The 12381-nt window shown below is 42.2% G+C and overlaps 1 protein-coding gene across 1 annotated transcript in view; it reads right to left on the reverse strand.

The window, feature by feature from the left end:
* The window catches only part of LOC309381797 (prostatic acid phosphatase-like), a gene marked incomplete at both ends in the record, with an annotated part of 137486 nt that overhangs the window by 15419 nt on the left and 109686 nt on the right, over positions 1–12381 (reverse strand). Inside the window, one exon of the mRNA XM_081933081.1 lies at positions 11504–11636. Within this exon, the coding sequence (XP_081789207.1) occupies positions 11504–11636 (133 nt within the window). The remainder of the gene's footprint in view (positions 1–11503; positions 11637–12381) is intronic.

The raw sequence follows: 12381 nt of genomic DNA on the forward strand, positions 1-12381 counted from the left end.
CTGATAGTGTCATTGTTCTGCAAATTTTTTTCCCATTTATCCAATTCAATATTATAGCCAAAGTTCTGTGCCCATTTTATCATTTGTTCTTTCACGATTTCCTCTTCCATTTTATGCTTCAGGAGAAATTTATATATTCTCCCTATCATCTTTCTATCCAAGCTATGAATTATTTTATGCAATTTGTGTGGTTCTGTTTTGATGTCATATATTTTAGTATCATTATTGTGTTTAGTTTTGATTTGCAAGTAGGTTAGCCAGTCAACTTTCATGTTTTGTTCTGCCAATTCTCCAATTGTTTTTAAATTTCTCTGTCCGTCAATTATGTCTCTGTATCTTAGCATTTTATTCATATCTATAAAATTTGGATGGATAGTCCTTTCTGTCATTTTTATTATCTCATTGGAATGTATGCCATCCTGCTTGCAAATCATGGCCTTCTAAGGTCAAAATTCTTTTATTCTTTAGCTCTATCCAATCTTTCACCCATGTTATTGTTACTGCGAATGTGTATAATTCCCAATTTGGTAATGCTAAACCTCCCCTCTCCTTGCTATCTTGCATTGACTTTAGTTTAATCCTCACTTTTCATCCTTGCCAAATGAACCTAGCAGTAATTTTGTTTAATTCTTGAAAGAAAGTTTTACCTGGGTTAATAGGTGCGGCTTGCAACAGATTCTTGGTAAAATATTCATTTTGACTGTGGCTATACATCCCATTAGTGATAGCTGAATATTTTTCCAGCTTTCTAAATCTTTCTTTATTTGTGTCACTAGTTTATTATAATTATCATCCTTAATTGTGGAACATTTTGCAGACCCCCAGACCCCCAAGTATTTCACTTTCTTAGTTATTTGCATTCTAGTTGCTAATTCCAGTTCCTCTTCTTGCTTTTTTGTCATATTCTTGGTTATCATTTTTGTTTTGCCTTTATTGATTTTTAATCCTGCCACTTCCCCATATTCATCTAATTTTTTAATTAATTTCAGACTGGATTCTAATGGATCTTCTAGAACAAATACTGAGTCATCGGCATAAGCTTGGGCCTTATATTCTTCGTTTTTGAGTCTCAAACCTTTTATTCCCTGGTCCTTCCTAATTTCATTTAATAAAATTTCCAGGGTTAATATAAACAGCAAAGGAGAGAGGGGGCATCCCTGCCTGACTCCCTTTTTTATTTCGATCTTCTCTGTTAGTTCTCCGTTCATCAGAACTTTGGCTATCTGACTGTTATAAAGTTTTTCTATCATTTTTGTAAATTTTCCTCTGAATTTCATCCTGTGTAATAGTGTTATTATAAATTTCCAAATTACGTTGTTGAATGCTTTTTGTGCATCAAGGAAAACCAGAACCATCTGTTTTTCTGGATGCGCCTCGTAATATTCTATTATGTCTAGGACAGTGATGGCGAACCTATGGGTGGCGCTGCCCTGTCAGCTGGCCAGCGCGCATGTGCGCGCTGGCCAGCTGAGTTCACCCTTTTTAAAGCCATTTTTCGCCCTCCCCAGGTTCCAGAGGTTTTATAGGAGCCTGGGGAGGGCGAAAAGAGCCTCCCCCAGCGCCTCAGAGGCCCTCCGGAGGCTTCATGAGCTTCCCTGAAGCCTCTGGAGCGCAAAAAACTGGCCCTACAGTCAAACCGGAAATTCAAGAGCAGACTTTCTGTTTGCTCAGAGGGTTATTTTGACTGCCCCGGAGGCTTCAGGGAAGCCTCTTGACGGTCCCTGAAGCCTTTGGAGTGCTTAAAACGACTCTCTGAGCAAACCGGAAGTGACTTCCAGTTTGCTCGGAGGGTCGTTGTGACTGCTTCGGAGGCTTCAAGGAAGCTTCTTGATGGTCCCTGAAGCCTTCGGAGCGCTTAAAACAACCCTCCAAGCAAACCGGAAGTGACTTCTGGTTTGCTCGGAGGGTCGTTGTGACTGCTTCGGGGGCTTCACGGAAGCTTCTTGATGGTCCCTGAAGCCTCTGGAGCGCAAAAAAAACAGCCCTACGGGCAAACTGGAAATTCAAGAACATACTTTCTGTTTGATCGGAGGGTTATTTTCCGGGCAAACCGGAAATTCAAGAACATACTTTCTGTTTGCTCGGAGGGTTATTTTGACTGCCCCGGAGGCTTCAGGGAAGCCTCTTGACGGTCCCTGAAGCCTTTGGAGTGCTTAAAACGACCCTCTGAGCAAACCGGAAGTGACTTCCAGTTTGCTCGGAGGGTCGTTGTGACTGCTTCGGAGGCTTCAGGGAAGCTTCTTGATGGTCCCTGAAGCCTTCGGAGCGCTGAAAACAACCCTCCGAGCAAACCGGAAGTGACTTCCAGTTTGCTCGGAGGGTCATTGTGACTGCTTCGGAGGCTTCAGGGAAGCCTTCTGTAGGTCCCTGAAGCCTCCAGAGGGCTTCGGGGGGGGGTGGGGGAGGCTGTTTTCGCCCTCCCCATGCTCCTATAAAGCCTCTAGAGCCAGGGGAGGGCAAAAAAAAGCATGCAAAAATGGGGAGGTTGCGCCTGTAGTGCGCGCATGCACACTGGGGGGGTCATGCATTGTATTATGGGTGCGGCACATCTGCACATGACCCCCTTGCGCTCCCCCCACTTATGGCACATGAGCCAAAAAAGGTTCACCATCGCTGGTCTAGGATGACTCTTGTATTATTTTTAATGTATCTGTGAGGTAAAAATCTGTTTTGGTCCTGGTGTATTCATTCATTTAAAACCTGTTTAATTCTTCCTGCCATAATTGCTGCAAATATTTTATAATCAGAATTTAGTAATGAAATTGGTCTGTAGTTTTGGATTTCTTGTAGATTGGTTTCTTCTTTCAGGATTAGCGATATTATTGCTTCTGTCCATGATTCAGGTATCTTGGCTTTTCCTAAAACTTCATTAAACATTTCCACTCCTATCTCTTCCAATATTATTTTATTTTATTTGTATAGCTCCACCGGTATTCCATCTGGTCCTGGGGTTTTATTATTTTTCTGGTTTTTCAAGACTAATTCCACTTTGGCTAATGTTATTGGCCTGTTTATCACCTCCCTTTGCTCTTTTGAGATTGGTGTTATCTTTTCTGTGTTTAAATAATGTTTTATTTTGTTTTCCTCCATACTATCTGGTGCGTATCATTTTGTGAAGTATTTATGAATAATATGCTTCTTTTCTTCCGCTTTGTATTGAATTCTTCCCTCATCATCTTTTAATTGATATATCAACCTTTTTTCTCTTTCATTCTTCAGCCTGTATGCCAGCCATCATCCAGGTTTGTTGGCTTATTCAAAGTAATTTTGTCTGGCCATTTTCTGTGCTAATTCATTTTGAGTTATTAAGTTGATCTTATGTTTTATTATATCTCTTTTTTCTTTTTAAATTTTATTATTTGGGTTTTCTGTAGTTCATCTTCAGCTTCCATAAGTTCCTTTTGCATACATTCGTGTTGCTCTTTTTGTTTTCTAGTTTTTATTGCCATGTAGTCATTCACTTCCTGTATGCAGGTTATATCTACCTTCAGTTTCTTAAGTTTATTAAACATCTGCACTCTTTTTTTCTTGGTGCGTTCAGTCCATTCAATTATCAAGAAATAATTGTTATTTCCTGGTCCATCTTTAGATGGATTTTTTTTCGTTGCTTCTGGTTTGTATCTGACTTTTTCCTCTCGCACCTTCCCTTTCTGCTCCCTCTCTTTCTTGCCTCTGTTCTTCTTTCCTGTTTCTTTCCTTGTCTTCTGATGTTTCTTCCTCTTGACTTCTATTTTCTAGGTCCTCTTTACTTTCTTGTTCTTCTTCCCATGCACAGTATTTTTCATATAATTCCTGCACTTCTTCTATATTCTCTATCTTATATCTTTTTCCTTGCCAAGATACCAGTACCCCTTCTAGTACCAACCATCTGTACATTATTCTGTTTTTATTTAACTGATTTGTTAAAAATTGGTATTGTCTACATTATTCATGAATTCTCCATGGAATCTGTTTAAGCATGATCAACTCTTTTCCCTGGAATGCAATTGTCCCTTCTCTAGTTTTTTTATACACTTCATCTCTAGTTGTTGTTTTTTTGGCAAATCTTACATGCACTTTTCTCGGGAGCCTATGTCTTCTGGCATAATTAGTATGCACACGATAAGCTTCATCAGTGTCCCCTCTCAACTCTTGTTCGTTTCTCTGTAGAATTTCGGTGAAGATTTGGATCATTTTTCCTTTCAGGTCTTCCTCCTTGTCTTCCGGTATGTTTTGGAATTTTAGATAGAATGAAGCTCTTTCATTTTCAAATCAGATTATTGATAACTCTAATTCTTTATTAACTTGTCTATATTTCAGTTCCATTTTTTCCATCTTCTGATCTGTTTGTTCTATTTTTGTTTCGATGTTCTGGATTTTCTGTTTGTTGATTGCTAAGGCATTCTGCATCCTTTCAATTTTGTCATCCACATTCTTGATATTTCCTTTCAATTCTCCCATTTCATTTTTCATTTCTTCATGATTCCTCCTTGTCTCTTCATGATTTGTAGCCATCACTTCTTGGTTTTTCGTCAATGTCTCTTGTATCATCTGGAGCATCAATTGCATACTCCGCATTGTTGGTGCTGGTCCCGTTGTTCCTGCCATCGTTCTGCCTTTCTCCAGCCCCAATATGCTCTCAATTGATCTTTGATTTGAGGGGGAGGGTGTTGCTGAAGCTGGATTGGATGTTTTTTTTCCACTAACTTTACTGAAGTTGCCATTTTTATCCTCCTATTTATCCTTGCACACAATTGCATACAGATTCTACTTTATGTCTACCTTATCAGCAATATCAGTGGTATCAATAATTATATATTTCAATATCTAACAATAATTAACCTTCCTTAATATCATGTTTCAATATCTAAACATTCCTATGTATTATTCTATTCTGTTTTTGATCCTTAATTATTATATATCATAGAGTTATATATCACACTGTTATCTTATACAAATAGATGTCTCTCAATTGTATCAGTTATACAGGTACTCAATTCTAGTAATTAGTTTCTATATATATATATATATATATATATATATTCCAGCTTATGTCACCATTGGTTTTCTTGCATCAGACTTCACGGTTCAAATTTATAATCTACTAGGTGTCACCCTCTCCTTAGTATCACTGTTAGTGGCAATCAGTTAGTACAACAAGTCCAGCGGCAAAGGCAAAATAAAGGGGGGTGGGTAAAGAAGCCCTTTAATCGTTCCAAAACAATTCTCTCTCTAATGTCTCCAATACAGTTCCAAGTTCTGAGGAGAATAAATACTGTATATTGGTAAGGTGTCCCCTCCAAAAAGAAAAAGAAAAAGAGCACTTGCTCCCTTTGTTACCTGAATTTATTGTTCACGGTTGAAACTGTTCAAAGTTCAGCTATTCTTTGGAAAAACAAAAGAGTAGAAGGAAAAGCAAGAAGAAAAAAGTCAACAATCAACCCGACTGTTAAACAATCCTTTATGTGCTTTCCAAGTCTTCTCAGCAGTTACTATGTCCCACTCCTGTTGTCCACACCGGGTTTTTGTTCTCACTGTGACCACTTTCATTCAAGTTAATCACACTGTCAATTCCAACTCAGTATCTCAGCTCTCACTACTTTTCGGCAAAAATCTGAACTGCAAAAACAGTCTCCGTCCCAGAGCCTCTTTCTTTCCAGCTCACCCTCTCTGCCAATTTCGCGTTGTTCTCCTTTTCTTTGGGTTGTCAATAATAATAACAGATGTCTCGATTTCAACTGCTTTCTCTCTCTGCTTCCTTCTTATGTAGTCGCCATCGCTCCGGTCCTGACCAAGTGGCAGGATAGATCCTCGTCCATTTAGTGGGTTTCTCCTACCTCCTGGGGGATTTGCCTTATAACCCCAGTGTCTTCAGAATTTCCCCCTTAATCTGCCGGACACTTCAGGATCCACAGCGCTCAGAAATGAGCTCAAATGAAGAAGTTAGAGGTTACAAGAATTCCTGTTCCTCAGCTCCAAGCATGATGATGTCACCAGAGGAAGTCCCGACAAAAACTTTTTTTTCTTACTTACCTCTTCGAAATCTTGGTGCGGCTTATACACTGGTGCGTCTCATAGTCCGAAAAATACGGTAGCTGACACTATTACCTAACACTAAAGAAATTCCCTGAATCAACCAATCTACAGCAGTAATTCTTAACTGAGGGTTCTTTTGAATTTGCTGACCACCAGCGAGTGGGAGAAAGCAATTTCACAGAAAAGAGGATGGAGAGGGCTGTGGGATGGTTTGTCTGGGAAATTCACATCCACTCCTAGACCCCCTTGGGATCAACCAGGACACCTGCAGCCCTCCCCTGCCTCCTCAGGTGTTGGAGCATGTGTGGGGGATGCTTTTCAAGGAGCCACAAGGGGGCTGAGAGCTGGTTTCTGTCCCAGAAGTAAGATTTGGTCCAACCTGAAAGTCTTTTATTTGCTCCTTGTACTCCTTGTTTTTGCATTTTTACACTATTAATTCCAGAAGTCAGGCTCTGGATTAAATGGCACTCCAGACAAGATGGAGAAGAGTATCTTGCTTTTAGACACGATAATAGCTGTCTAGTACGGTGAGTTATGAGCTATTTTTACATCATCAGAAATTTAATTTCTTACTTGGTATAAATGCAAAGAGAAAGAATTCAAGGAGCAAATACAAGATCTTCAGGTTGGGATTAGTTCTGGGCCAAATCTTATTTGTGGGACAGAAACCAGATCTCAGCTCCCCTTGTGGCTCCTTGAAAAGCACCCCCCCTTCCTAGCTCATCTCATTTGGGCCAACAGGGCATGAAATGGCTTCAGAGGTAAGGGCTTTGGGAAGTAGCTAACAAGGCTCCCCCTCCCACTAGCCCAGCATGGTGTTAAATGGCTTCAGAGGTGGAGAGTTTTGGGAAGCAGCTAGCAAGGCATCCCCCCTCCCCCCGCACTAGCCCAGCACATTGTTAAATGGCTTCGGAGGTGGAGAGATTTGGGAAGCAGCCAGCAAAGCTTCCCAGCCCCCAACTCCTCCTCGCGCTAGCCCAGGGCAACTTACAATCAAGCCGGCGAGGAGCAGGAGCAGCAAGCGGAAATCCAGAGAGCAGCCAAAAGTTCAGTTTCTCCCAGGAGGTAAGAGGAGCTGAATTGACTTTCTGTTTCTGCATGCATGCGCAGGTGCCAACCATCTTCCCAGTGGGTGGTATGTCAGGCGACATGGTTCCGTGTGACCCCTGTGGCACGCATGCCATAGGTTCGCCATCATGGCTCTAGGGGAGAGGTTGGCAATGCTTGGGGATTTCTGGGGATTTCTCCTCTGTGTTAGAGGCACTGAAATAACCAAGATGATATAGATGATATAAGGTTGGACTAGATGACCTGTGACGTCCCAGCCCTGGATTGCTGTACTGTTTCAAAACATCCTCTGAAGCAAACCTCTAGGACCAGGTTTGTGGTCCTTTCTTCCTCTTCTTTTTCTCTTTGTCCCTCCCTCCCTCCCTCTATCCATCCATCCATATCACATTCATTTTCTCTTCCTTTTTTCTCCCTCCCTTCCCTCTCTTCCACTATTGAGCTCAGGCTAAGCTAATAGCTTAGGATGCTAAGGATAGCTAGCCACACTTTCAATAAGCTCTCAACTCCATGGCAGAGGTCTGCAAACTTGGCAACTTTAAGACTTGTGGACTTCAACTCCCAGAATTCTCCAACCAGCAGAGCTGGATTCTGGGAACTGAAGTCCACAAGTCTTACAGTTGCCATTTGCAGACCTCTGCTCCATGCAGCTGGGGATCCTCACATGGTGAGGATTTCGTTCTCTCTCTCTCTCTCTCTTGAAGCCCCCCCTGCTTTTATTCCCAAGGGGCTGCAGGGAGGCTTGCTAGCCCCCCCCCCATGCTCTATTTTGGGCCTAGCAGGCTGCTGGGAGCCAAAATGGGTGCAGAGCCCTCCACCCCTCCCTGTCTATTTTTGGCCTAGCAGACCTCCCTGAAGGAAGCCAAAATGAGACTGGTGGGGATCCTGGAAGGGGCTGGGGAAGGGAAGGTTGCAAGCCCGGTGGGGATGGGGGTAGTGTAGCAAACTCCGTGGGATGGGCTAGAGAGACTTACCAGTAGGCAGGAGGAGGAGGCAGCTCAGTTGCGGCGCAGAGCAGGCACTACGTGGCAGCTTAGGCAGGGAAGCCACCTGGGAGGTGAGGAATGACTGGGTGGGCAGGGCATTTGCACTTAAAATGGTCTGTGCATGCGCACAATGGTAAAAAAGGAAAAAAAATACATTTTTCCATGAAGATTGTTCTGCGTATGCATGTACAGAACAGAAAACCAAGATGGCGCCGTACTGGTATAGTCATGTGTCTCCTGGAGTTACTACCTATTCACCCATACCGGACCGAATAGGTGGGAACCCACCTCTGCAGTGCTGCTTATATTGCAGTAATGTGACTTGGATGACCTGTGGGTCAGTCAGTCAAATGGTGCATACTGTTTTTTTGGCAAATGGCAGCCTTGTGTAGACCATGTTGAAGGAATCCAAATGGGAGGTCACTAGGGCATAGATGGCTGTGAGTCTCTGGTTCAGAATGACTCTCAAATTATTTACTTGCTCTAGGAAGTGACTCTGCAGGCTATTGGCAGGATTCAAAGGATTTGGTTCAAAACAAGAGTTTTTTATTAACTCGATTAATGTAGTGTGCTAATTCATAAAATGATATTACACTTTAGTGCCATAAATAAAACCCCAAGTAAATTATGAGGTGTTGACCATGGCTTACAGCTGAATATTATATTGCCATAATTTATTAGACCATGGTTAAGCAAACCAAATTATGGGTATAATTTATAACCATGGTTTATTATTTGGCATTAAGGGTGAATCAGGTCACTTAACCTTATTAACTAATCAGTTAAAATGGACTAAGGTGAAATATAAGTTATTAAGACCCAAGCAAAGTTTGAAAAGCTGTTTATTACTGAAAGGATAAAGTAAGCACGTTTTTTGCAGCTTGAGAAAAGAGACCGGAGGAAGAATAAGCTGCTTAAAACTAATGATTTTTTTCCTAATGTTTCTTAATGTTTGCATTTTATTAAATTTAAAATATTCTATTGTCTGAACAAAATTGTTGAAATGATGGGCCTCTCAAAGATGCGGCGAGGGGAAGCACTTAACAGCTGTACCATAATGCCATCACACAAATGATGCAATTTATGTACTTGCATTAGAAGTCAAAACATAACATGGAATTATATTATTATTTGCACTTTTGTGACTTGTGTTGTCATGATGCTCATATTATTTTGACATCATAATGGCTTATAAGAGATATTATATTTGAACCACATGCCTATAGTTGGAAACTTTTTTGTCTATTCAGCTACTTCCAAGAGATATTTTGGAAAATATATGTTATGTTGGCACCTTACATCATTCCGTAATAGTGGATGGTAAGGGACATCTCCAATATCTACTACAATGAAGTAGCAGAGCTCAAATAACTTTGAAAATAAATTTGGTTTACAATTCTATCAGTTAAAATCCTTTCTTGATGATGACCTTGATGATGACCCTCTATTGATTAAACCATCAGCTGGTGTTTAGGGGATCAAAACTAATTAGAAACCAAGTTCTTTGTGGCTCATTTCAGAAAGAATACAACACATAAATTTATTTATTTATTTATTTATTTTATTGTATTTATAGACCGCCCCCTCCCCCCGAGGGGACTCGGGGCGGTGTACAGACAACAGCTAAAAAAAAAAAACCATCTACACAGTGAAAAATATTAAATACCCCTTAAAAACAGATTAAATATAAAGCCTGTACAGTAATAATAAAAATTAAAAAACAGCTTAAAAGTCTACCCCCAAAAATTTAAAATACCGGCCAGAGGGATTGAAGATTAAGGCTACGGTTGGGCCAGGCCAGCTAATTGGAACAGGTGGGTCTTAAGTTTCTTGCGGAAGGAGCGGAGATCGGTGGTTGTTCTGATGTCGGGGGGGAGGTCATTCCAGAGGGATGGAGAGAAGGCCCTACTCCTGGGCGCCGCCCCCTGGCATTGTCTAGTGGACGGCACCCGGAGAAGTCCCTCTCTGTGAGAGCGAATTGGTCGCAGGGATGTGTGGGGTAGGATGCGATCCCGCAGATAACTAGGTCCTGTGCCATGGAGCGTTTTAAAGATGATAGTCAACACCTTGAAACGCACCCGAAAAGCCACAGGTAGCCAGTGTAGCCCGCGCAGGAGAGGTGTTATATGGGAGTACCTAGTACTTCCCATAATTGCCCGCGCGGCCGCATTCTGGACCAACTGCAGCCTTCGGGTGCATCTCAAGGGGAGCCCCATGTAGAGAGCATTGCAATAGTCCAGGCGGGACGTCACAAACGCATGGGTGACTGTGTGAAGGGCATCCCGGCCCAATAGGGGACGCAATTGGCGCACCAGGCAAACCTGGTGGAACGCCCCCCTTGCCACGGCTGTCACATGGTCATCCATCGACAGCCGGGCATCCAGGAGGACGCCCAAATTGCGCGCCTGTTCCAGTTGTTCTGGAACCCACTGGTTGAACCGGGGGGCCGGTAACCACAGCCACTCCGTCTTGGAGGGGTTGAGCTTGAGTCTGTTGCTTCCCATCCAGACCCGTACGGCCTCCAGGCACCGGGACATCACTTTGACGGCCTCGTTGGGGTGGTTCGGGGTGGAAATGTACAGCTGAGTATCATCAGCGTACAGATGGTACTCAACCCCAAAACCACGAATGATCTCACCCAGCGGCTTCATATACGTGTTGAACAGGAGAGGCGAGAGGACCGACCCCTGTGGCACCCCACAAGTGAGTGGCCTCAGGGTCGACCTCTGCTCCCCTGCCAGCACGCATTGCGTCCGGCCGTAAGGTAGGAGGAGAACCACGGCAAAACGGTGCCCCTCACCCCCAGCCCCTCCAGACGATGCAGTAGGATACCATGGTCGATGGTATTGAAAGCAGCTGAGAGATCTAATAGGACCAGGATGGAGGAGCAACCCCCATCTCTGGCCCTCCAGAGATCATCCACCAACGCGACCAAGGCCGTCTCCGTGCTGTGACCGGGCCGGAAACCGGGCTGGCGCGGGTCTAGATAATCCATTTCCTCCAAGTGGCGTGGGAACTGTTGTGCCACCACACTCTCTACAACCTTTGCCAAAAAGCAAAGGTTGGAGACAGGACAATAGTTGGTTAACATAGCTGGATCCAGGGAAGGCTTCTTGAGTAGGGGCCTCACCACCGCCTCTTTCAAGGCAGCCGGCAAGGACCCCTCTCTCAAGGAAGCGTTGACTAACTCCTGGAGCCAGCCTCGTGTAACCTCCCAGGATGCCAGTATAAGCCAGGAGGGACACGGGTCCAGTAAACATGTAGTGGCTCACAGTCGCCCACGCAATGAATGAATGAATGAATGAATGAATGAATGAATGAATGAATGAATGAATGAATAAATAAATAATAAATAAATAAATAAATAAATAGATAAATAATAATAAATAAATAAACAAACAAACAAACAAACAAACAAATAAATAAATGTGTGTTACCTCCTTGAAGCCGTGCCTTTTCTTCTCTCTTGTAAATACCAAAGAATGATGATAAGGACAATTCGGTAAGTTCTGTCAACTTTGTCATTACATCTTCAGTTGCCCATTCAGGTAATGTATAATTGTGAATAGACTGCAATTTTAAAGAGTATGATATTAAGTCCTTTGTCTGTTAGACGTTTGGATGTTTGGTTTGGTTCCCTTCACTTCAGATTTTAGTAGTTATTCAAATATGTATTAAACATGGATAGGTTTGCACATTATGCAAGGCTATTTATTTAATCATGTTTTAACAAACGACAAATGGCTTGGCCTCCATAAAAGCATGTTAATTTATAGACTATACTTTAAAACCACAACTGCTGGATATTGCATTGTTACGCTTTGTCCAAACAAAGCCAACCACATTTTAGTGTAATGTGTTACTACATCAGGATCAATCTCATATTTAGAAGGAACCTCAGTTATTTGCAGGTAGTTGTTGACTTACAACTGTTCTTTTAATAACCCTTAGAACAGTATTGAGAAAAGTGAGTTATGATTAATTTTAACATGACTGTTGCAGCATCCCCATGATCAAGGGATCAAAATTCAGATAATTGGCAACTGATTTATACTTATGACAATTATAGTGTCACCAATCTTTTGACAGGAAAAGTCAATAGGAAAGCCAAATTTACTTACAACTATGATACTAACTTAACACCTGCAATGATTCATTTGACCACTGTGACAAGAACAGTCATAAAAGGAGGCAATGCTCACTTAACAACTTTTTCGCTTAACAACATACATTTTGGACACAGTTGTGGTTGTAACTTGAAGACTATCTGTATTCTGGAGTCTAAAGCAAAACAGGATGTTTCTGCAACTAGTAT

Source organism: Natrix helvetica (genome assembly GCF_964273705.1).
Source record: "Natrix helvetica genome assembly, chromosome: Z".
Lineage (NCBI taxonomy): Eukaryota > Metazoa > Chordata > Lepidosauria > Squamata > Natricidae > Natrix > Natrix helvetica.